The sequence below is a fragment of the Cervus canadensis genome, chromosome 32 (genome assembly GCF_019320065.1).
Source record: "Cervus canadensis isolate Bull #8, Minnesota chromosome 32, ASM1932006v1, whole genome shotgun sequence".
Classification (NCBI taxonomy): domain Eukaryota; kingdom Metazoa; phylum Chordata; class Mammalia; order Artiodactyla; family Cervidae; genus Cervus; species Cervus canadensis.
Genome location: NC_057417.1, coordinates 37,319,738 through 37,342,234, shown reverse-complemented (window position 1 = coordinate 37,342,234; position 22,497 = coordinate 37,319,738). Strand labels below are relative to the sequence as shown.

The 22,497-nt window shown below is 56.8% G+C and overlaps 1 protein-coding gene across 10 annotated transcripts in view; it reads left to right on the top strand.

Moving 5' to 3' along the window:
• Window positions 1-22,497, top strand: part of LOC122432994 — a 48,379-nt gene extending 25,882 nt beyond the window's left edge. The window contains exons 1-16 of one of the 10 annotated variants that reach the window (XM_043455379.1): window positions 5,613-6,285; window positions 6,405-6,446; window positions 7,121-7,219; window positions 8,029-8,067; window positions 8,210-8,266; window positions 8,622-8,648; window positions 8,823-8,882; window positions 19,060-19,098; window positions 19,225-19,278; window positions 20,106-20,132; window positions 20,310-20,366; window positions 20,666-20,704; window positions 20,846-20,902; window positions 21,265-21,291; window positions 21,467-21,526; window positions 22,213-22,460. In XM_043455379.1, coding sequence (XP_043311314.1) covers window positions 8,065-8,067; window positions 8,210-8,266; window positions 8,622-8,648; window positions 8,823-8,882; window positions 19,060-19,098; window positions 19,225-19,278; window positions 20,106-20,132; window positions 20,310-20,366; window positions 20,666-20,704; window positions 20,846-20,902; window positions 21,265-21,291; window positions 21,467-21,526; window positions 22,213-22,401 — 696 coding nt within the window. In that variant the 5' untranslated portion in view covers window positions 5,613-6,285; window positions 6,405-6,446; window positions 7,121-7,219; window positions 8,029-8,064 and the 3' untranslated portion in view covers window positions 22,402-22,460. The other 9 variants (XM_043455374.1, XM_043455377.1, XM_043455381.1 and 6 more) reach the window with 9 other exon arrangements.

The following is a 22,497-nucleotide window of genomic DNA, read 5'->3' as shown; positions in this document are numbered from 1 at the left end:
TCAGGGAAGGGGTTGCTCTGCTGACCCGGGGCTGTGGGAGAGGCTTGGAAGCCAGGAGGCCCCAAGGACCACGTGGTCAGCCCCGCTCAGTGTCTCTGCCTGTCACTCCAGACCTGTCAGATGGGGCGGTGAGCTGATTCTCGGTGAGGGGGACCCCTGAGGGCCGGCTGTGGGTCCAGCAGGAGGAGGCAGTGGTGGACCTTGACCCTGACGTTAGTATTTTGGTGCCCTCAGCATTTTAAGGGACGCAGCTTGCTGTCAGCTCCCGCCCCAGCAGGCAGGAGACCAGGAGGAAGGCTGTCCCTGTCTCCCGGGCCTGCCCCTTCCTGTCTGAGGAGGACAGCAGCCTGTCTGGCCTTCCTTGTGGCAGAGCCCCATTCCGGCCACACCCTTCCCCCTTCACATCCAGGGGGTCCCTCTGACAGGCCTGAGGCTGGACCGCCTCCCTCTGGCCTGAGATCCCCACTGCAAGGAGCCGCCCCTGCCAGGCCCTGAGCAGCCTTGACTTCCTGGCCCTGTCCTTGCCTCACCTCCCCATCAGTATGCGAGTCTCTCAGACTTTCCCCTGCGTCCTCCAGTGAGCCTGTGCTCAACCTCCACTTGCCTATTTCCATGTTTTCTTTTCCATAATGACCTTACATCTGATATACTACTTCTCTCGCTGGAGATGTTACTCAGCTGATATAAGTAGTAAGGTTTTTTGGTTTGACATTAAATTTCTTCCCCATTTCAACATCAACATGAGTTTGTTTTTGTTGTTGTTTTTAGATTAAATCATTTCTCATTTCAATGTAAGTTACATGAAATACACTTTCTAAACATTTCCCCTCTCAAAGAAATGTTTCAGGGTTTGACCAATGATATTTGATATGTGCATGTACAACATAAACTCGGGAGATAACAGAACATAATCCAAGAAAAATATGGAGGAAACAGTCCTCCATGGTGCAGGAGGAAGTGATTTTAATTCAATGGGTGTAATTTCCCAGGATTCTGGGCACAAGTTTCTTTCTTCCTATGGAGAATTCTGAAACAAAGAAATATTACTTATGTAAATGTCAGTCATCTCACTTCTTTGACCTTTTAACTAGCACATGCAAATTAGAGACAGCAGTTTTCAGTGGTTATTTGCTGTAAAGAAGAGGTTTTGTACTCCATTTAGCATAGGATATCCATTTGAAACTGCTAGGTGGTGTTTCATGGGACCCGAGGAACTCTGGTCCTTTATGTCTCAGCTCAGAAAGAATTCACGGAGAGGCAAAAGGAGGCTGGCAGTCTACAGTCCGGGGCAGCCCTGCCCCTCTATTTCAAGCCAGGGCCCCTCAATGCCCCACCACACTGCCTGGCACATGGGTGGGGCTCAGGAAGCGATAACGCCTTGATATGCTGTGTGCTGTGGCTCAAATGTGTTCACCCCTGCAGCCCCATGGACTGTGCCCACCAGGTCCCTCTGTCCCTGGGATTTCCCAGGCAAGGATACTGGAGTGGCGTGTCATTTCCTTCTCCAAGGGATCTTCCAAGCCCAGGGATTGAACCCAGGTCTCCTGCATCTCCTTCATTAGCAGTCAGACCCTTGGCCATTAGTGCCATCCATGCTGGGGATTCTCCCAGTTACGCAGTCTTGTAACTGACCTATCCTTTCTCCCAGAAACGCTCTTCCCAGGAGTTTTGCAGGAGTCGTAAACCTAAACCTGTGACATGTGGCGACTCCCGTAGCTCTGTGTTCCAACACGTAGATGACTAAAGCTCCCAGCCCCAGGCTCAGAGCTTTCCCTTCCAGCTGTGCCCAAGAAACACCTCTACTTTCCAAATCCAGTTGCCCCCCAAATTCCTATCCTGAAGTCCTCTGAATGGAGGATGTCATTGGGAGGTGGTCTTTACAAGGAATCAAGGTAAACGAGGTCCTCAGGGTGGGCCCTAATCCATTGTGACTGCTGACCTTATGAAAATGGGGGATTAGGAGACACATACATGTCTGGAGAGGATGCCGTGTTGACGTGGAGATGGCGATCTACCAGCCTAGCAGAGACCTGGAAGACAGGCTTCCCTCAGGGCTCTCAGGGGAACCATACCTGCTGACACCTTGACTTCCACTTCTAGGCTGCACTGTGAGAGAAGAAATGTGTGTTGTTGATACACGGGTCTGGGGTTCTTTGTTATGGTGGCCCTGGGCCTGGAAGACATACGAGAAGGCCATGGAGGTGCTGGGCTGTGCGAGGCTGTTGCCTCAGCAAGGAGGGTGGCCAGGCTGTGAGCGACAAGCCCCGTGGGGCCGGCCAGGGCAGGAGACACCAGCCAGTTCGCTTAGGATCGAGTGGCCAGAGGGCTCAGCGCCCAGACGGCCTTCATTCCCTCCTGAAGGCCCTGGCTGTGCGCCAGGCAGCCCAGGCCCCTCCTGTCAACAGCCGTGCCAAGCTGTTTGGGTCTTTAGAGACGGGCCCCACTGCCCATGCCGGGACGCTGAACCCCAGCCTGATTCTCAAGGCCCTCTGTGATGTTTGTCTCCCTGTTCTGCGTCTGTGAAATCCCAAGCACCCCACATTGCTGGGGACCCCACATCAGCCCTGAGACCACCCCTGATCGCCCAGCCCCACGTCCTGGGCGGCATCACTGGTCACACGTAGATGATGCTCCACAGTCGGCCTCGTGCACCTTCTCTCCAGTCAGCACACTGGATCCAGAACTGCCCAGTCTCAGGGGGACGCCCTCCTGCACCTGAAACACTTCTTCCCCCCTCGACACCTGAGCCCCTGCCGCCCACTCGGGAACTGCTTGGCTGCCATCAGCTCATGCAGGTGGGACGACAGTGGACTGGTCCCCTCTCTGTCTGGGGTCACTGCTTCCTCAATGTTCCTGGATGATGAGTGCATGGAGCCACCTCATTGACCATCCCGCACCCCAGACTCATCACAGAATTCAGCATCTCAAAACCAGTGCCTCTGCAAATCTGCTACTGGAATACCCACATAGGATGACCCACGAAGGGCGTTGCCTGGTGGTCTACTAGTTAGAATCAGGCGCTTTCACTGTCATGGCCTGAGTGAAATTTCTAGTCTCAGAGCTAAGATCCCTCAACTCGCTTGATCTTGCCAAAAAGAAGAAAAAACAGAGAGAGAGAATGACCGTGGAAACTTTAAAGTGCAGATTTCATGTCCTCACTCTGAATCTACACTAGGGTCTGGGGACAGGAATCTGCATTTGAACAACCTGCGGTGGTGGGAGTGGGGCATGGTCCTCCTGGGCAAGGGAGCCGGGCCAGCAGCTGCATCTCTGTCTTGTGGCTTTTCTGTGTCTCTGCCAAGTTCTGTAACCTCTTCCTGTGTTTACAGAGCCCAGCTCACGGCCTGGGTGAGAGAGGTTCAACCCCCATGGGTGGAGTCACATACCCACCATTTCTTAATGTGTCACCCAGGCTCAGCGGGCCCACAGTGCTGCCCAGAGCTGACCCAGGGGGCATGGAGCCCAGCATGGTCACAACCAGAGCAGAAGGAGGATGACAGCCAGGTGTCTTCAACCAGCCAGGGACCTGAGAATTCAAAGGCACCAGAAGCCCTCTGGGCCTCTGTCAGGATCCTTTCTAAGTATGAGGAGGAGGAAACCTGTGTTCGCAAAGCTTGTCAGCCCTGAAGCAGGACAATAAAAATAACAGGAGAGAAAAGCCTTCCTTGGAGCAGTGATGGAGCCAGAGACTGAAGCTTGGTGGCAGGAACGGGACAGACCCGAATCACTATTTTACAGGAGAGGCTGGAATCCATCATTGATGGGGGACAGGGTGGCTGAGAATGAGCTGGGGGAGCAACCAAAAGTTGGTTGGAGGGGCCCAGAGAGGGATGTCCCATGTGACACTTCAGGTTCCTTTCACTGCAACAGTGGACATTTCTCCAGCCTCTCAGACTTCATGAAGCCTGCTTCACAAAAATGCCACATCGCATTGATATGTTATTAAAAGAATCGGAAATAAATGATACAAATTATTAAAATATATAGACATAAAACTTTGTATTTCAAAGGGCAGCACCAGAAAAAAAAAGACAACCCACAGAATGGGGGCAAAAAAATTGCAAATGTTACATGTGGTCAGGGCATGGAGCCAGAAAACATTTACTACCCTTGTGTGTGTGCGTGCACGCTCAATGCTGTCTCCGTGGCCCCATAGACCAGAGCCCTCCAGGCTCCCCTGTCCATGGGGTTTTCCAGGCAAGAATATTGGAGTGGGTTGCCATGTCCTCCTCCCGGGGATCTTCCCTGACTCACAGATTGAACCTGGATCTCTTGCATTGCAGGCGGACTCTACCTCTGAGCTACCGGGAAAGCCTCGAGAAATCGTCTAGCGGCACCTCAGAAAGTTAAAAACAGACTTAGGGATTGCCTGGTGGTGGGCCCTGGAGGATGCTGGCTTAGGGGTGCAGGATGGTTTCTTGAGATGATAAAAGTGTTCTGAAATTTTCGGTGGTGATGGCTGAGTAGTACTGTGCATTGAATTAGGCACTTTCCTGGGTGAATTGTATGATATGTGAATTATATCTCACCAAAACTCTATAAAGAAAATGATTCAGCCCACAGTGAGACACGAAAGGCCTTTTAGGAGGTGGCCCTCCTGAGACAGATGTGGAGGTGCCCGGTGTCACCTCTCAGGGAGCCAGATCACTGGAGGTAAGACCTGGAAATGAGGTGCGCAGCTGAAGCAAGTGAAAACCGCTCCGCCCGTGTCTGACTCTGTGACCCTCTCCATGGAGGATGCAGTCCGTGGGATTCTCCGAGCCAAGATCCTGGAGTGGGTTTCTTTCTCCAGGGGGATGTTCCTGACCCAGGGATCAAACCCAGGTCTCCCTCATCGTAGGTGGAATCTCTACCCTCTGAGCCACCAGGGAAGCCTGCAGCTGAGCAAGAGCGGCTCTGTGGTCTCCCTCCTACCCTGGAGTTCTGAGCTGGCTCAGGGAAGGATCTGGACCTCCTGGGTGTGGGAAGGGAGGTTCAGACAACTGAACGGGCTCCTAAGGGGCAGGGGATGCCGGCTGGGGTCTGGTGGACCCAAGAGAGACTTTTCCTGAGAGGTGGGATTCGTAGGTTTGTCCCCATGGGGTGCACACAGGTGGCCCATCAGGAGGCCGGTTCCTCTTCAAGGATATGAGACACTGACTCGTGTTGTCTTAAATTCACAGTGAAGTCCTAACCACCAGCATCTGGAGGTGGTCTTTACAGGGAATCAAGTTAGCATGAGGTCCTTAGGGTGGGCCCTAATCCATTACGGCTGGTGACCTGATGAAAATGGGGAATTAGGAGACAGATACTTGTCTAGGGAGGGTGCCATGTAGACCTGGAGACAGCTGTCTACAAGCCTAGGAGAGAAGCCTGGAGCACATGCTTCCCTCAGGGCTCTCAGAGCAACCACTACCTGCTGACGCCTTGATTTCAATTTCTAGGCTCCACTGTGAGAGTAAATGTGTGTGGCTGACACCCGGGTCTGTGGCTCTTTGTTGCGGCCGCCCTGGGTCTCTAGGACAGAGGCAAGGCCATGGCTGTGTTGGGCTGTGAGGGGCTGTGGTCTCAGGGGAGGTGGGCCAGGCTGTGAGAGTCAGGCCCTGTGGGGATGGCCAGGGCCAGGGAGACCCCTGCCATGGTGCCTGAGGACTGGGGGGCCGAGCAGGGCTCAGGAGACCCTGGTGAGCGGGGCCCAGAAGGTCAGCAAGGATCGCTTCAGCGCCTTCAGAGGGGACACATCCTGTGTGTCAGGCACACAGGCCCGGCCCCTGCCCTGGGTGCCGGGGCCCCGCGGAGAGTCTCCAGCTCAGGCTCCCTGCAGGTCCTGTGACTTCCTGAGGGCAGGGCAGCTACAGAAGCTTCTCTGGATGTGGAGTGGGGTGCAGTCTGATCCAGGGCCCTGGTCGGCTCCCCCTGAAGCTTCCTCAAACTATGGTCCCAAGTCTGGACTTTCCCCCATCCCTCCCTTCGCTCGAGCTGATGGTGGGGGGATGCGGCCCAAACTGGGCTCAGGGATCCCGATCCAGCTCAGGGAGGGAGGCCCTGACCCAGGACCCAGAGTGTAAGGGACACGCCCTCCCCGCCCCGGCCCCTCAGACCACTGCCTCCATGTCTTCCCTTCTTTCTGTCTCCCCCACCCCTATTTCTGTTTCTATTTCTGTCTCACTTTCTGTCTCAAACACACACAGCTGACCCTGGCTCCTCCCTAGCAGGGCTCCACCCTCTCCTGGCCAGTTTTTAAGTCCCTGGCTCTCTGGGGCAGCGGTGCAGTGCTCAGCTGGACCTCTGGGTACAGGAGCTCAGGTGAGGGGCTCTGGGGAGCCTGTCGTGCGGGTGGGGGAGACCTGCAGGCGGAGGATCGTCCAGGGTGGTGGGCGAGCCCGCTTCCTGAAGCACTTTTCCTCCCACTCTTCCTCCAGCAGGTCCTAGCGGAAGGACCCTCAGCCACCATGTGCTTCGCTAGGGTGAGTGACTACAAGGGATGAGGGGAGAGTGGGCCTGGGGTCTCATTTGCCTCCTGTTCCTGTTCGCAGCAGCTCAGCCCCAGCCCTGCTGACTGCTCTGCGCACAGCAGATCTGTACCACCCTCCCAGGCTGCTGGGGTGGCCGCTGGGGAAAGTAAAAGTGTGAGTCACTCAGTGGTGTCCAACTCTTTGTGAACCCGGGGACTGTAGCCCACCAGGTCCCCTGTCCATGGGACTCTCCAGGCAGAGATGCTGGAGTGGGTTGCCATTTCCTTCCCACTGGGGAAGCAGAGGGTCACAAGGTGGGACCTGTGCCAACAAAGCACCCAGCCTCACAATGACCTTGGTCGAACGCTCTGCTGTCACCATCCTGAAATTCTGGATAATAGTTGGCAAACACGCTACAGTTTCCTGTTGTTCTGAGCCGTTTCCTTCTGTAGCAGGTCCTGGCTGTGGGGCTGGGGCTCCTGCTGGGAGGCCGGTTTGGGTGGCAGCTCAGTGTGGGGGCCTCTGCTGGGACCGAGGAAGGAGCGATGGACCAGGGTGAGTGTAGGAAGTAGAGTCGTCATGCTCCTGGGGGAGTCAGACATGGAGCATCTGCGGTGTCAGAGGAATCAGCCATCCTCGGGGCTCCTTCTAATGCTTATTCGTATTTATTGAATTTCTTTTGTCAGGAATCTTAGTTGCAGCGTGTGGGGTCTAGTTCCCTGGCCAGAGTTACAACTGAACCCCCCTACACTGAGTGCTGAGAGCCTTGGCCTCTGGACCACGAGGGAAGACACCCTACCCCAACCCGGATCCTTTCCATAGCCTGGAAACCCCTGTGTGGCGGGGCCTGACTAAGAGTTCCTGGAAACTGAGAGCATTTCTCTCAGGACATGGATCAGCAGCTGAAGCCACGCTGAGCTTAGAGTCTATTCTTTCCCTTTAGGGTGCCCTCCGCCCTCTGTCCCACTCCCCCGTCTCAATTTTGAGGGTGACCAGATGCTCAGGGGCTCTGGGCCATGGAACACCGGGATCTGGGTGTGGTCATCAGGGGTGACCCAGGCTGAGCGCTCAGGCCCAGTGAGAGGACGATGCGGGCAGCTGAGTGTCCCCCGGACCGGCAAGGTGTTTCCCTGCCCAGTCACGTGTGATGCGGGCCTGACAGGATGGGCCCCCGGACACAGGGTGTGCAGACGGGAGCCCTGCACACGCTGTGAGCCGCACTGACCCCCCAGAGCCAGGAGGGCAGCGGGGACACGCCTGATTCCTGCTGTTATGTGGAGTCTCTTGAGGGGTCAGTGGGGCACCTCCGTGACGCATCAAGTGTCTGGAGGGGAAGGGGCTGGGGCCGGAGGTCTGCAGGGTCAGAGGTCGGGAAGACTGGCCGCTGTCACCGTCAGCAGCTCAGACAGGACAGGACAGCGCCAGTTCCTCCCTGGTCAGCTCTCAGTGGGGCCACGGAGGGCTGGGCATCTGGGCACCATGCTGACCTGCCTACTCCAGGGCAAGGGGCATCCTTGGGTGAGTGTGTGTGCGTGTAAAACAGGTCTCGGTGGTTACAAGGTCCGAAGTCTGAGATTCATGGTTTCCTTCAGAGGGAGTCCCACGTAACCTGGCTTCTCTCAGGGCCCAAATGGTAAGAAGCTCATCTCCACGTATATCTGTGGGCTCGGGAGGCCTGGGTTCTGCTGGGTGAAGCCAAGAACGTTCTGGCCAACTTGGGACCCAGCAGGGAGAAGAACCGAGCTTCTTTTACTCAAATCCCTCTCTGTTCACAGCACAGCCATGTGGATTATTTCTGTCTTGAGATGAGAAATCAACCAGAAGAAGCACAGGTAGGTCAGTGTGGCCCACCCCCGAACCCTCCCCAGGTTGAGGGAGGTGGGGTGGGGTCACAGTCACGGTGATGATGAGGGTCACAGCTCAGCGCCCAGTCCTGACACTGGACAAACGCACACCTGTGTGGCAGGTGAGTTCACAGGAAGGGATACGGAGGCCCAGGGATGCTGAGGGAGGTGTCCGGACCCCAGGGCAACGAGGGCAGGGCAGGCATGCCAGACGCATGGTCCCCGGATTGAGGGTTAGTTATTGGGGTGACTGGGCAGAGATGAGAACTAGCTGGGGCTTGGGGTTCAGGTGAAAGTGAGACAGGGTGGGGGTGTTTTAAACAGAGTGCTTTTTTCTGAACAGATTGAGGCAGCCCTAGGAGAGATGGAGGTGAGTTTGGCCCTTGCCCCCTGCTAAGGGTAGTCCTCAGAGTTGGATGAGCCAGGGTGTGGGTCTGGGGCCCTGGCTCCCTTCAGACTCACCCGGATGCACGGGGGGCAGCAGTGGGGACCCCTGACCTCAGCAGCGAGGCGGGAGTACAGACTGCACACCTCCTCTCCCCAGGAGGCACTCAGCGAGGACGTCGTGGAATACCTGGAAGATCACATTCAAGAGAACCTTCCAGTGAGTTGGAGCCACTGTCTCAGCGCCTTCCTTCCCCTCCCCTCTGGCCTCTCTTGTCCTTGGTGCTGACATGTGTGCACAGAGCTCCCTGGAGTGGGGGGTGAAGGGGGTCCCTGAAATCTCAGGTGGTGCAGCCTTGCTGGCATCAGCCTCCCCACTCAGCGCACGGGGGCCAGAGCCCTGGACTCAGCTTCCTGCCTGATGAGCCCCGTGGGCCTGGTGCTGGGTTCAGAGGCCAACCACCTACAGGCAGGTACAACCAAGCATCAGGGTTTGTTCTTCGAAGGGAACCGAGGGGCCAGGCCCAGTCTCTGGGAGAAGTCCTTGTATCTGCGGAGCTGTTGGCCGGAAGGCATGCAGTTTCCTTTCGTGTGTTTCTGAGTCCCAGTGTCTCGCAAGGGCTGGGAGGACTCGGTCAGGTCAGGACGAAGGCCTGCCTAGCCCAGGGCAGGTCACGGAACAGGCCCCTATCCCTGCAGGAATCCATGCAGAAGTCCAGTCCCTTGCATCAGGAAGCGTGGCAAGGACTCCGCTGCAGAATCCAGAGACCCTCAGTACCTGCCTGTCCCGAGGTCCAGAATCCGGAAGAGAGCATCTGGGCCAGAGCCTGGCGGCAGTTCCTGGGCTTTATGCAGAGTCTCCAGCAGAGGTGTTCCGATTGGCTGTCCTTGCTGCGGGAGACAACGGCGGCCATCCCAGAGGCCGTCTGCAGTGCGGTGAAGGCCGTCTGCAGTGCGGTGAAGGCCGTCTGGGGAGTGCTGACAGGTTTGTGCCCCTCTGTGGGGCAGTTCTTCTCAGAAGACTCATCCAGGTCTAGTAACCCATCCTGTTGGTCCTTCCTAGTCTCCTGTCCTTATGACTTATGCTTTATCCTGGATAAAAGCATTTCTACAAGAGTCTTCGAGGAGTATTAAACCTAAACCTGTGACACTGGGGACTCCTGTCGCCCTGTGTTCCTCCCAACACCTAACGACTGAACCTCCCAGCCCCAGGCTCAGAGCATTCCCTTCCAGCTGTGCTCAAGAAACACCTCTACTTTTCAAATCCAGTTGCCCTTCAAGGATATCAGAAGTCCCACTGTGTCCCCAAATTCCTATGCTGAAGTCCTCTGAATGCTACGTCATCTGGAGGTGGTCTTTACAAGGAATCAAGGTAAACAAGGTCCTCAGGGTGGGCCCTAATCCATTGTGACTGCTGACCTTATGAAAATGCGGGATTAGGAGACACATCCATGTCTGGAGAGGACGCTGTGTCGACATGGAGATGCCTATCTACCAGCCTAGGAGAGGCCTGGAAGACAGGCTTCCCTCAGGGCTCTCAGGGGAACCATACCTGCTGACACCTTGACTTCCACTTCTAGGCTGCACTGTGAGAGAAGAAATGTGTGTTGTTGATACACGGGTCTGGGGTTCTTTGTAATGGTGGCCCTGGGCCTGGAAGACATACGAGAAGGCCATGGAGGTGCTGGGCTGTGCGAGGCTGTTGCCCCAGCAAGGAGGGTGGCCAGGCTGTGAGCGACAAGCCCTGTGGGGCCGGCCAGGGCAGCAGACACCAGCCACTTCACTTAGGATCGAGGGGCCAGAGGGCTCAGTGCCCAGACGGCCTTCATTCCCTCCTGAAGGCCCCGGCTGTGCGCCAGGCAGCCCAGGCCCCTCCTGTCAATAGCCGTGCCAAGCTGTTTGGGCCTTTAGGTACGGGCCCCACCGCCCATGCCGGGACGCTGAACCCCAGCCTGGCTCTCCAGGCCCTCTGTGATGTTTGTCTCCCTGTGCTGCGTCTGTGAAATCCCAAGCACCCCACATGGCTGGGGACCCCAAATCAGCCCTGAGACCACCCCTGATCGCCCAGCCCCACGTCCTGGGTGGTGTCACTGGTCACACGTAGATGATGCTCCACAGTCGGCCTCGTGCACCTTCTCTCCGTTCAGCACACTGGAACCAGAACTGCCCAGTCTCAGGGGGAAGCCCTCTTGCACCTGAAACACCTCTCCCCGCCTCCACACCTGAGCCCCTGCCGCCCGCTAGGGAACTGCTTGGCTCCCATCAGCTCATGCAGGTGGGACGACAGTGGACTGGTCCCCTCTCTGTCTGGGGTCAATGCTTTCTCAATGTTCCTGGGTGATGAGTGCATGGAACCTGAGCCACCTCATTGACCATCCCCGACCACAGACTCATCACAGAATTCAGCATCTCAAAACCAGTGCCTCTGCAAATCTGCTACTGGAATACCCACATAGGATGACCCACGAAGGGCGTTGCCTGGTGGTCCACTGGTTAGAATCAGGCGCTTTCACTGTCATGGCCTGAGTGAAATTTCTAGTCTCAGAGCTAAGATCCCTCAACTCGCCTGATCTGGCCAAAAAAAAGAAAAAAGAGAGAGGGAGAATGACCGTGGAAACTTTAAAGTGCAGATTCCATGTTCTCACTCTGAATCTACACTAGGGTCTGGGGACAGGAATCTGTATTTGAACAACCTGGGGTGGTGGGAGTGGGGCGTGGTCCTCCTGTGCAAGGGAGACAGGCCAGCAGCTGCATCTCTGTCTTGTGGCTTTTCTGTGTCTCTGCCAAGTTCTGTAACCTCTTCCTGTGTTTACAGAGCCCAGCTCACGGCCTGGGTGAGAAAGGTTCAACCCCCATGGGTGGAGTCACATACCCACCATTTCTTAATGTGTCACCCAGGCTCAGCGGGCCCACAGTGCTGCCCAGAGCTGACCCAGGGGGCATGGAGCCCAGCATGGTCACAACCAGAGCAGAAGGAGGATGACAGCCAGGTGTCTTCAACCAGCCAGGGACCTGAGAATTCAAAGGCACCAGAAGCCCTCTGGGCCTCTGTCAGGACCCTTTCTAAGTATGAGGAGGAGGAAACCTGTGTTCGCAAAGCTTGTCAGCCCTGAAGCAGGACAATAAAAATAACAGGAGAGAAAAGCCTTCCTTGGAGCAGTGATGGAGCCAGAGACTGAAGCTTGGTGGCAGGAACGGGACAGACCCGAATCACTATTTTACAGGAGAGGCTGGAATCCATCATTGATGGGGGACAGGGTGGCTGAGAATGAGCTGGGGGAGCAACCAAAAGTTGGTTGGAGGGGCCCAGAGAGGGATGTCCCATGTGACATCTGAGGCTCCTTTCACTGCAACAGTGGACACTTCTCCAGCCTCTCAGACTTCATGAAGCCTGCTTCACAAAAATGCCACATCGCATTGATATGTTATTAAAAGAATCGGAAATAAATGATACAAATTATTAAAATATATAGACATAAAACTTTGTATTTCAAAGGGCAGCACCAGAAAAAAAAAGACAACCCACAGAATGGGGGCAAAAAAATTGCAAATGTTACATGTGGTCAGGGCATGGAGCCAGAAAACATTTACTACCCTTCTGTGTGTGCGTGCACGCTCAATGCTGTCTCCGTGGCCCCATAGACCAGAGCCCTCCAGGCTCCCCTGTCCATGGGGTTTTCCAGGCAAGAATATTGGAGTGGGTTGCCATGTCCTCCTCCCGGGGATCTTCCCTGACTCACAGATTGAACCTGGATCTCTTGCATTGCAGGCGGACTCTACCTCTGAGCTACCGGGAAAGCCTCGAGAAATCGTCTAGCGGCACCTCAGAAAGTTAAAAACAGACTTAGGGATTGCCTGGTGGTGGGCCCTGGAGGATGCTGGCTTAGGGGTGCAGGATGGTTTCTTGAGATGATAAAAGTGTTCTGAAATTTTCGGTGGTGATGGTTGAGTAGTACTGTGCATTGAATTAGGCACTTTCCTGGGTGAATTGTACGATATGTGAATTATATCTCACCAAAACTCTATAAAGAAAAGGGTTCAGCCCACAGTGAGACACGAAAGGCCTTTCAGGAGGTGGCCTTCCTGAGACAGATGTGGAGGTGCCCGGTGTCACCTCTCAGGGAGCCGGATCACCGGAGGTAAGACCTGGAAATGAGGTGTGCAGCTGAAGCAAGTGAAAACCGCTCCGCCGTGTCTGACTCTGTGACCCTCTCCATGGAGGATGCAGTCCGTGGGATTCTCCGGGCCAAGATCCTGGAGTGGGTTTCTTTCTCCAGGGGGATGTTCCTGACCCAGGGATCGAATGCAGGTCTCCCTCATTGCAGGTGGAATCTCTACCCTCTGAGCCACCAGGGAAGCCTGCAGCTGAGCAAGAGCGGCTCTGTGGTCTCCCTCCTACCCTGGAGTTCTGAGCTGGCTCAGGGAAGGATCTGGACCTCCTGGGTGTGGGAAGGGAGGTTCAGACAACTGAACGGGCTCCTAAGGGGCAGGGGATGCCGGCTGGGGTCTGGTGGACCCAAGAGAGACTTTTCCTGAGAGGTGGGATTCGTAGGTTTGTCCCCATGGGGTGCACACAGGTGGCCCATCAGGAGGCCGGTTCCTCTTCAAGAATATGAGACACTGACTCGTGTTGTCTTAAATTCACAGTGAAGTCCTAACCACCAGCATCTGGAGGAGGTCTTTACAGGGAATCAAGTTACCATGAGGTGGTTAGGGTGGGCCCTAATCCGTTATGACTGGTGACCTGATGAATATGGGGAATTAGGAGACAGATACTTGTCTAGGGAGGGTGCCATGTAGACCTGGAGACAGCCGTCTGCACGCCTAGGAGAGAAGCCTGGAACACATGCTTCCCTCAGGGCTCTCAGAGCAACCACTACCTGCTGACGCCTTGATTTCAATTTCTAGGCTCCACCGTGAGAATAAACGTGTGTGGCTGACACCCGGGTCTGTGGCTCTTTGTTGCGGCCGCCCTGGGTCTCTAGGACAGAGGCAAGGCCATGGCTGTGTTGGGCTGTGAGGGGCTGTGGTCTCAGGAGAGGTGGGCCAGGCTGTGAGAGTCAGGCCCTGTGGGGATGGCCAGGGCCAGGGAGACCCCTGCCATGGTGCCTGAGGACTGGGGGCCCGAGCAGGGCTCAGGAGACCCTGGTGAGCGGGGCCCAGACGGTCAGCAAGGCTCGCTTCAGCCCCTTCAGAGGGGACACATCCTGTGTGTCAGGCACACAGGCCCGGCCCCTGCCCTGGGTGCCGGGGCCCCGCGGAGAGTCTCCAGCTCAGGCTCCCTGCAGGTCCTGTGACTTCCTGAGGGCAGGGTGGCTACAGAAGCTTCTCTGGATGTGGAGTGGGGTGCAGTCTGATCCACGGCCCTGGTCGGCTCCTCCTGAAGCTTCCTCAAACTATGGTCCCAAGTCTGGACTTGCCCCCCATCCCTCCCTTCGCTCGGGCTGATGGTGGGGGGACGCGCCCCAAACTGTGCTCAGAGATCCTGATCCAGCTCAGGGAGGGGGGCCCTGACCCAGGACCCAGAGTGTAAGGGACACGCCCTCCCCGCCCCAGCCCCTCAGACCTCTGGCTCCATGTCTTCCCCTCCTTCTGTCTCCCCCGCCCCCGTATCTGCTTCTATTTCTGTCTCAGTTTCTGTTTCAAACACACACAACCTGTTTCCCAGCAGGGATTCACCCTCTCCGCCCCTCCCTGGCCAGTTCTTAAGTTGCTGGTCTCAGGGGCAGCAGGGCAGTGCTCAGCCAGAGCTCTGGGTGCAGGATCTCAGGTGAGGGGCTCTGGGGAGTCGGGGGGGGGGTGGGGGAGACCTGCAGGCGGAGGGCCGTCCAGGGTGGTGGGCGAGCCCGCTTCCTGAAGCACTTTTCCTCCCACTCTTTCTCCACCAGGTCCCAGCGGGAGGACCCTAAGCCACCATGAGCTTGGCTAGGGTGAGTGACTACGAGGGATGAGGGGAGAGTGGGCCTGGGGTCTCATTTGCAGTCTGTCCCTGCTCCCAGCCGCTCAGCCCCAGCCCTGCTGACTGCTCTGCGAACAGCAGATCTGTACCACCCTCCCTGGGTGCTGGGGTGGCCCCTGGGGAAAGTAAAAGTGTGAGTCACTCAGACTCTTTGCGAACCAGGGACTGTAGCCCACCAGGATCCCCGGTCCATGGGATTCTCCAGGCAGAGATGCTGGAGCGGGTTGCCATTTCCTTCCCACTGGGGAAGCACAGGGTCCACACATGGGACCTGTGCCATCAAAGCGCCCAGTCTCACAATGACCCTGGTCGAACACTCTGCTGTCACCATCCTGAAATTCTGGATAATCGTTGGCAAACATGCTTTGGTTTCCTGTTGCTCTGAGCCCTTTCCTTCTGAAGCAGGTCCTGGCTGTGGGGCTGGGGCTCCTGCTGGGAGGTCGGTTTGGGGGGCAGCTCAGTGTGGGGGCCTCTGTTGGGACCAAGGAAGGAACGATGGACCAGGTTGCATGTAGGAATTAGAGTCGTCATGCTCCTGGGGGAGTCAGACATGGAGCATCTGCGGTGTCAGAGGAATGAGCCATCCTTGGGGCTCCTTCTAAACCGTGTTCATGTTTATTGAATTTCTTTTGTCTCAGGGATCTTAGTTGCAGCATGTGGGGTCTAGTTCCCTGGCCAGGGTTCCAACCGAACCCCCTACACTGAGTACTGGGAGGCTTGGCCCCTGGACCACAAGGGAAGATCCCCCAACCCCATCCAGATCCCTTCTACAGCCTGAAAACCCCCGAGTTGCGGGGCCTGACCACGTGTTCCTGGAAACTGAAAGCATTTCTCTCAGGGCCCGGATCAGTAGCTGAAGGCACGCTGAGCTCAGAGTATATTCGTTCCCTTTGGGGAGCCCTCCGCCCTCTGTACCAATCCCTCATCTCAATTCTGAAGGTGACCAGATGCTCAGGGGCTTTGGGCCATGGAACACCATGATCTGGGAGTGGTCATCAGTGGTGACCCAGGCTGAGCGCTCAGGCCCTGTGGGAGGACGATGCGGGCAGCAGAGTGTTCCCAGGACCCGCAAGGTGTTTCCCTGCCCAGTCACGTGTGATGCGGGCCTGACAGGATGGGCCCCCCGGACACAGGGTGTGCAGACGGGAGCCCTGCACGTGCTCTGAGCCGCACTGACCCCCCCAGGGCCAGGAGGGCAGCAGGGACACGCCAGATTCCCGCCGTTATGTGGAGTCTCCTGAGGGGTCAGTGGGGCAGCTCCATGACGCATCAAGTGTCTGGAGTCTGGAGGGGAAGGGGCTGGGGCCAGGGGTCTGCAGGGTCAGAGGTCGGGAAGACTGGCCGCTGTCACCGTCAGTGCCTCAGACAGGACAGGACAGCGCCAGTTCCTCCCTGGTCAGCTCTCAGCGGGGCCACGGAGGGCTGGGCATCTGGGCACCATGCTGACCTCCCTACTCCAGGGCAAGGGGCATCCTGGGGTGAGTGTGTGTGCGTGTAAAACAGGTTCGGTGGTTTCAAGGTCAGAAGCCTAAGTTTCACTGTTTCCTCCACAGCGAGTCCTAAGTCACCTGGCTTTACTCAGGGTCCGAATGGTAAGAAGCTCATCTCCACGTATAGCTGGAGGCTTGGGAGGCCTGGGTTCTGCTGGGTAAAGTCAAGAACATCTCGCCCACTTGGGACCCAGCAGGGAGAAGGATCGAGCTTCTTTTACTCAAGTCCTTCTCTGTTCACAGCACAGGTGTGTGGATTATTTCCGTAATAATATAGGAAATCCACGAGAAGAAGCACAGGTGGGTCAGTGTGGCCCACCCCCGAACCCTCCCCAGGTTGAGGGAGGTGGGGTGGGGTCACAGTCACGGTGATGATGAGGGTCACAGCTCAGCGTCCAGTCCTTTCACTGGACAAACGCACACCTGTGTGGCAGGTGAGTGTACAGGAAGGGATACGGAGGCCCGGGGATGCTGAGGGAGGTGTCCAGACCACAGGGCAACGACGGCAGGGCAGGAATGCCAGACGCATGGTCCCCGGGTTGAGGGTTAGTTATTGGCGTGACTGGGCAGAGATGAGAACTAGCTGGGGCTTGGGGTTCAGGGTGTAAGTGAGACAGGGTGGGGGTGTTTTAAACAGAGTGCTTTTTTCTCAACAGGTGGAGGCAGCCCAAGGAGAGATGGAGGTGAGTTTGGCCCTTGTCCCCTGCTAAGGGTAGTCCTCAGAGCTGGATCAGGCAGGGTATGGGGTCTGGGGCCCTGGCCCCCTTCAGACTCACCTGGATGCACGGGGGGCGGCAGTGGGGACCCCTGACCTCAGCAGCGGGGTGGGAGTGCAGACTGCACACCTCCTCTCCCCAGGAGGCACTCAGCGAGGACGTCGTGGAATACCTGGGAGATCACATTCAAGAGAAGCTTCCAGTGAGTTGGAGCCACTGTCTCAGCGCCTTCCTTCCTGTTCCCTCTGGCCTCTCTTGTCCTTGGTGCTGGCACGTGTGCACAGAGCTCCCTGGAGTGGGGGGTGAAGGGGGTCCCTGAAATCTCAGGTGGTGCAGCCTTGCTGGCATCGGCCTCCCCACTCAGCACACGGGGGTCAGAGCCTGGACTCAGCTTCCTGCCTGATGAGCCCCGTGGGCCTGGTGCTGGGTTCCGAGGCCAACCACCTACAGGCAGGTACAACCAAGCATCAGGGTTTGTTCTTTGCGGGGAATTGAGGGGCCAGGCCCAGTCTCTGGGAGAAGTCCTTGTGTCTGTGGAGCTGTTGGCCAGAAGGCAGGCAGTTTCCTTTTGTGTGTTTCTGAGTCCCAGCGTCTCGCAAGGGCTGGGAGGCCTCGGTCAGGGCAGGATCAGAGTCTGCCCCTCCCGGGGTGGGTCCCTGAACAGCCCCCCATCCCTGCAGGAATCCCAGCAGGAGTCCAGTCCCTTCCTTCTGGAAGTGCAGCAAGGACTATGCCATATATTCCAGAGACCCTCGGTCTCCGCCTGTCTGGAGGTTCCGAATCTGGAAGAGAGCATCTGGGTCAGCGCCGTGTGCCGGTTCCTGGGCGTGCGGCTGCGTTGTCGCTCACAGCGATCCGGGGCGGAGGGGGGTGCTCTGCTGTCTCTAACCCGACATTCCAAACAGTTACTGACACAGACCATATAGACGCCTGTTGCTCTGAGCCCTCTCCTTTATTTCTTTTGGAAAGTTCTCAGCTGGACTTCAACTATTTATTGTCTCTCCATTTCTGAAAGTGTTTGTGCACAAAGATTTCTCTCTCTCTGTCTCGTTCTCTCTCGCTCTCTCTATTTTAACTTTTAATTTTGTGTGGGAATAGAGATGATTAACACAGCTGTGATAGTCTCAGGTGGACAGCGAAGGGACTCAGCCATACATACACATGTACCCATTCTCCCCCACACTCCCCCCGTCCTAGATCCCGTTCCTTACGCAGCAGGTCCTGGCTCTGGGGCGGCATTCCTGCTAGAGGACAGGTATGGCAGCAGCTCTGTGGAGGTCCCAGGGGGCCGTTCTGGGCTGAGAGGACTGAGGAACCAGAGTCAAGGGACAGAGGAGTCACTTTAGGAATTAGAGTCGACATTCTGGTGAGGGAGCTGCACATGGAGGGTGTCCGGGTCAGAGGAATCAGTCGTCCCTGGGGACCCTTTCTACAGCCTGGAAACCCGGGGGTAGAGGCGTGTGGTGTTTTTCTGGAAACTGAAGGCATTGCTCTCAGGGCCTGGATCAGGAGCTGAAGCCACGCTGAGCTGAGTCTATTCTTTCCCTTTGGGGAGCCCTCCGCCCTCTGTCCCACTCCCCCACCTGAGTTCTGAGGGTGACCAGATGCTCAGGGGCTCTGGGCCATGGAACACCGGAATCTGGGAAATCATCAGGGGTGACCCAGGCTGAGCGCTCAGGCCCAGTGAGAGGACGATGAGGGCAGCAGAGTGTTCCCAGGACCCGCGAGGTGTCTCCTTGCCCAGTCGTGTGTGATGCGGGGCTGACAGGATGGGCCCCCGGACACAGGGTGTGCAGATGGGAGCCCTGCACGTGCTCTGAGCCACACTGACCCCCCAGGGCCAGGAGGGCAGCGGGGACACGCCAGATTCCCGCGGTTATGTGGAGTCTCGGGAGGATTCGGTGGGGCACCTCCCACCTCTGAGATGGAGTCAAGTGTCTGAAGGGGAAGGGGCTAGGGTCCACGGGTCTGCAGGGTCAGTGGTCAGGAAGACACCCAAGGGCCACTGTCACCGTCAGCGCCTGAGACAGGAGAAGACAGCACCAGTTCCTCCCTGGTCAGCTTTCAGCGGGACCACGGAGGGCTGGGCATCTGGGAACCAGGTTGGCATCTGGGAACCTGGACCTGCCACTCCAGGGCAATCGTCCTCCTTGTGTGAGTGTGTGAGTGTGTAACAGATCCGCAATGGTTGGTGAGGTCTCATCAGCCTCATTGTCGCTGTCATCTCCACAGGACTTCGAAGATCCCATCGATATCCTGCAAGGCAGAATGGTAAGCAGTTCATCCCCATGGATGGTTGGGAGGATCGGTAGCTGAACCTGAGGGTGTCCTGACCCACCTGGGCCCCAGGAGGGAAAGGACCAGGCCTCTTCGTCCCAACTCTGTCTCTCTTCACAGCACCAACTTGTTGACAACTTCTGTGAAACCCTTGTATGGAAATCTAAAGATGAGGTGGGTCAGTGAACTCCCCCGTCTCCAGTGTAAGTGGAATGGGGTGGCTTTGTTGCAGGAAGGAAGAACTTTTCCAGTGCCTGAGAGTGGGCTCTTGTCTAACACTTGGAAATAATTATCTGTGGAGATGGCATGCTGACAAAGCAAGAGAGTTTATTGAGAAAGGGCGCCCAGGCGGAGAGCAGGAGGGTAAGGGAAGCCAGGAGGACTGCTCTGTCTGCTGGCTCGCAGTCTTGGGCTTTATGGTGATGGGATTAGTTTCTGGGTTGTCTTTGGCCGGTCAGTCTGACTCGGGGTCCTTCCTGGTGGTGCATGCCTTGCTCAGCCAAGATGGATGCCAGTGAGAAGGATCCTGGGAGGTGGTCAGACACGTCGCGTCTCCTTTTGACCTTTCCCCAACTCTTCCAGTTACTGGTGGCTTGTTAGTTGCCTGTTCCTCACTAGGACCTCCTGTCCTAAAGTTACTCATGCAGATGGTTATGGTGGTGCCTGGCCAGGGTGCGCAGTTTCAGTCACTGTGCCTCCCCTAACAATTTCATGATGATGGTGATGATGAAGGTGATAGCTCAGAGCCCAGTCCTTACACTGCACAAAATTCACCTGTGTATCCAGTGACCGCACAGGTGGGGGATACGGAGGCCCAGGGCTGCTGGGGAGGTGTGCAAGTCACAGGGCAGAACGACAGAACAGCAGTGTCAGATGCCTGGTCCCCAGCCACCAGGGGAAGAGGGGACACCAGTGAGCACAGACTCGGGCTTGGGATTGAGACTCAAAGTGAGAGAGGGCAGGGCAGGGGAATTTTAAACTGAGTGATATTTTCCCAATAGGTCTGCTCGGATCTTACTGAATTGGAGGTGAGTTTGGGTCTTGCCCTTCCCCTGAAGTTGAGTCCCCACAGTTGGGATCAGCCAGGGTACTGGGTCTGGATGTCTGTCTTCCTTCTGACTCCTCTGGACCTGTGGGAGGCCCAGTGGGGCCCACAGACCTCAGCTGCAAGCCCCGTGGGCAGTCTCCACATTCTCTTTCCCCAGAGCACATGCAGCGCAGATGTGGCTGACGCTGTGGATGCTCAAGTTAAAAACAACTCCGTGAGTTTGAGCTGAAATCTCAGCTCCTCTTGATTCCCTTCCTCACTGGTCTGTCTTGTCATTGGTCCTGCCACAAATGCACAGAGCTCCCCGGAGCGGGGGGGGGCGGGGGGGGTGGCCCTGAGAGCTCCAGAGGGGCAGCCTTGGGGCATCAGCCTCCCCACTCAGTGCTCGGTGACCAGAGCCCTACTCCAGGGCAAGGGTCCTCCTTGGGTGTGAGAGTGTGTGTGTGTGTGTGTGTGAAACAGGTCTCGGTGGTTACAAGGTCAGAAGACCGACTTTCACTGTTTCCTCCACAGGGAGTCCCATGCAACCTGGATTCTCTCAGGGCCCAAATTGTAAGAAGCTCATCTCCATGTATAGCTGGGGGCTCGGGAGGCCTGGGTTCTGCTGGGTAAAGCCAAGAACATCTGGCCCACTTGGGACCCAGCAGGGAGAAGGATCGAGCTTCTTTTACTCAAGTCCCTCTCTGTTCACAGCACCGCCGTGTGGATTATTTCTGTGATATGATGGGAAATCAACCAGAAAAAGCACAGGTGGGTCAGTGTGGCCCACCCCCGAACCCTCCCCAGGTTGAGGGAGGTGGGGTGGGGTCACAGTCACAGTCACGGTGATGATGAGGGTCACAGCTCAGCGTCCAGTCCTTACACTGGACAAACGCACACCTGTGTGGCAGGTGAGTGCACAGGAAGGGATACGGAGGCCCAGGGATGCTGAGGGAGGTGTCCGGACCACAGGGCAACGAGGGCAGGGCAGGCATGCCAGACGCATGGTCCCCAGGTTGAGGGTTAGTTATTGGGGTGACTGGGCAGAGATGAGAACTAGCTGGAACTTGGGGTCCAGGGTGAAAGTGAGAGAGGACAGGGGTGTTTTAAACAGAGTGTTTTTTTCCCAACAGATGGAGGCAGCCCTAGCCGAGATGGAGGTGAGTTTGGCCCTTGTCCCCTGCTAAGGGTAGTCCTCAGAGTTTGATCAGCCAGGGTATGGGGTCTGGGGCCCTGGCCCCCTTCAGACTCACCTGGATGCACGGGGGGCGGCAGTGGGGACCCCTGACCTCAGCAGCGGGGCAGGAGTACAGACCGCACACCTCCTCTCCCCAGGAGGCACTCATGAGGGACATCCTTGAATTCGTTGAAGATTCCATTCAAGAGAAGCTTCCAGTGAGTTGGAGCCACTGTCTCAGCGCCTTCCTTCCCCTCCCCTCTGTCCTTGGTGCTGGCACGTGTGCACAGAGCTCCCTGGAGTGGGGGGTGAAGGGGGTCCCTGAAATCTCAGGTGGTGCAGCCTTGCTGGCATCGGCCTCCCCACTCAGCGCACGTGGGGCCAGAGCCCTGGACTCAGCTTCCTGCCTGATAAGCCCCGTGGGCCTGGTGCTGGGTTCCGAGGCCAACCACCTACAGGCAGGTACAACCAAGCATCAGGGTTCGTTTGAGCTGACATCTCAGCTCCTCTTGATTCCCTTCCCCACTGGTCTGTCTTGTCATTGGTCCTGCCACAAATGCACAGAGCTCCCCGGAGCGGGGGTGGGGGTCCCTGAGAGCTCCGGAGGGGCAGCCTTGGGGCATCAGCTTCCCCACTCAGTGCTCGGTGACCAGAGCCCCGCTGTGCGGCTGGAGCAGGGTTCAGAGGTCAGTCCACCTTCAGGTACAATAAACCACCAGGGTTTATTATTTGAGGGGAACCAAGAGGCCAGGCTCAGGTTTTGGGAAAAGTCTTTGTGTCTGTGGAGCTGTTGGCAGGAAGGCAGGCAGTTTTCATTCATGGGCTTCTGGGTCCCAGAGTCTCCTAAAGGTTGGGAGGCCTCGGCTCGGTCAGGACATTGCCCCATTGCCTCCCATCCCTGCAGGAATCCAGTCCCTTGCTTTGTGAAACACAGCAAGAGGTTCGTCGCAGAGTCTGTGAGCCCTCCGGCTCCTACAGTCCCCCATCTGGCTCCTACAGTCCCCCAGGCCCGAACCAGCCCTTTGACTCCTCCACTTCAAGGAGTTGGTACGCCTGGATACTTGAACGATTTTATTATTTTAATTTTTTTTAGTTCTACTAGTTTATTGCTGCCAACCCCTCTCCCTCCACCCTCGTGCACACACGCTCAGTCATGTAACCCCATGGACTGCAGCCCGCCAGGCTCCTC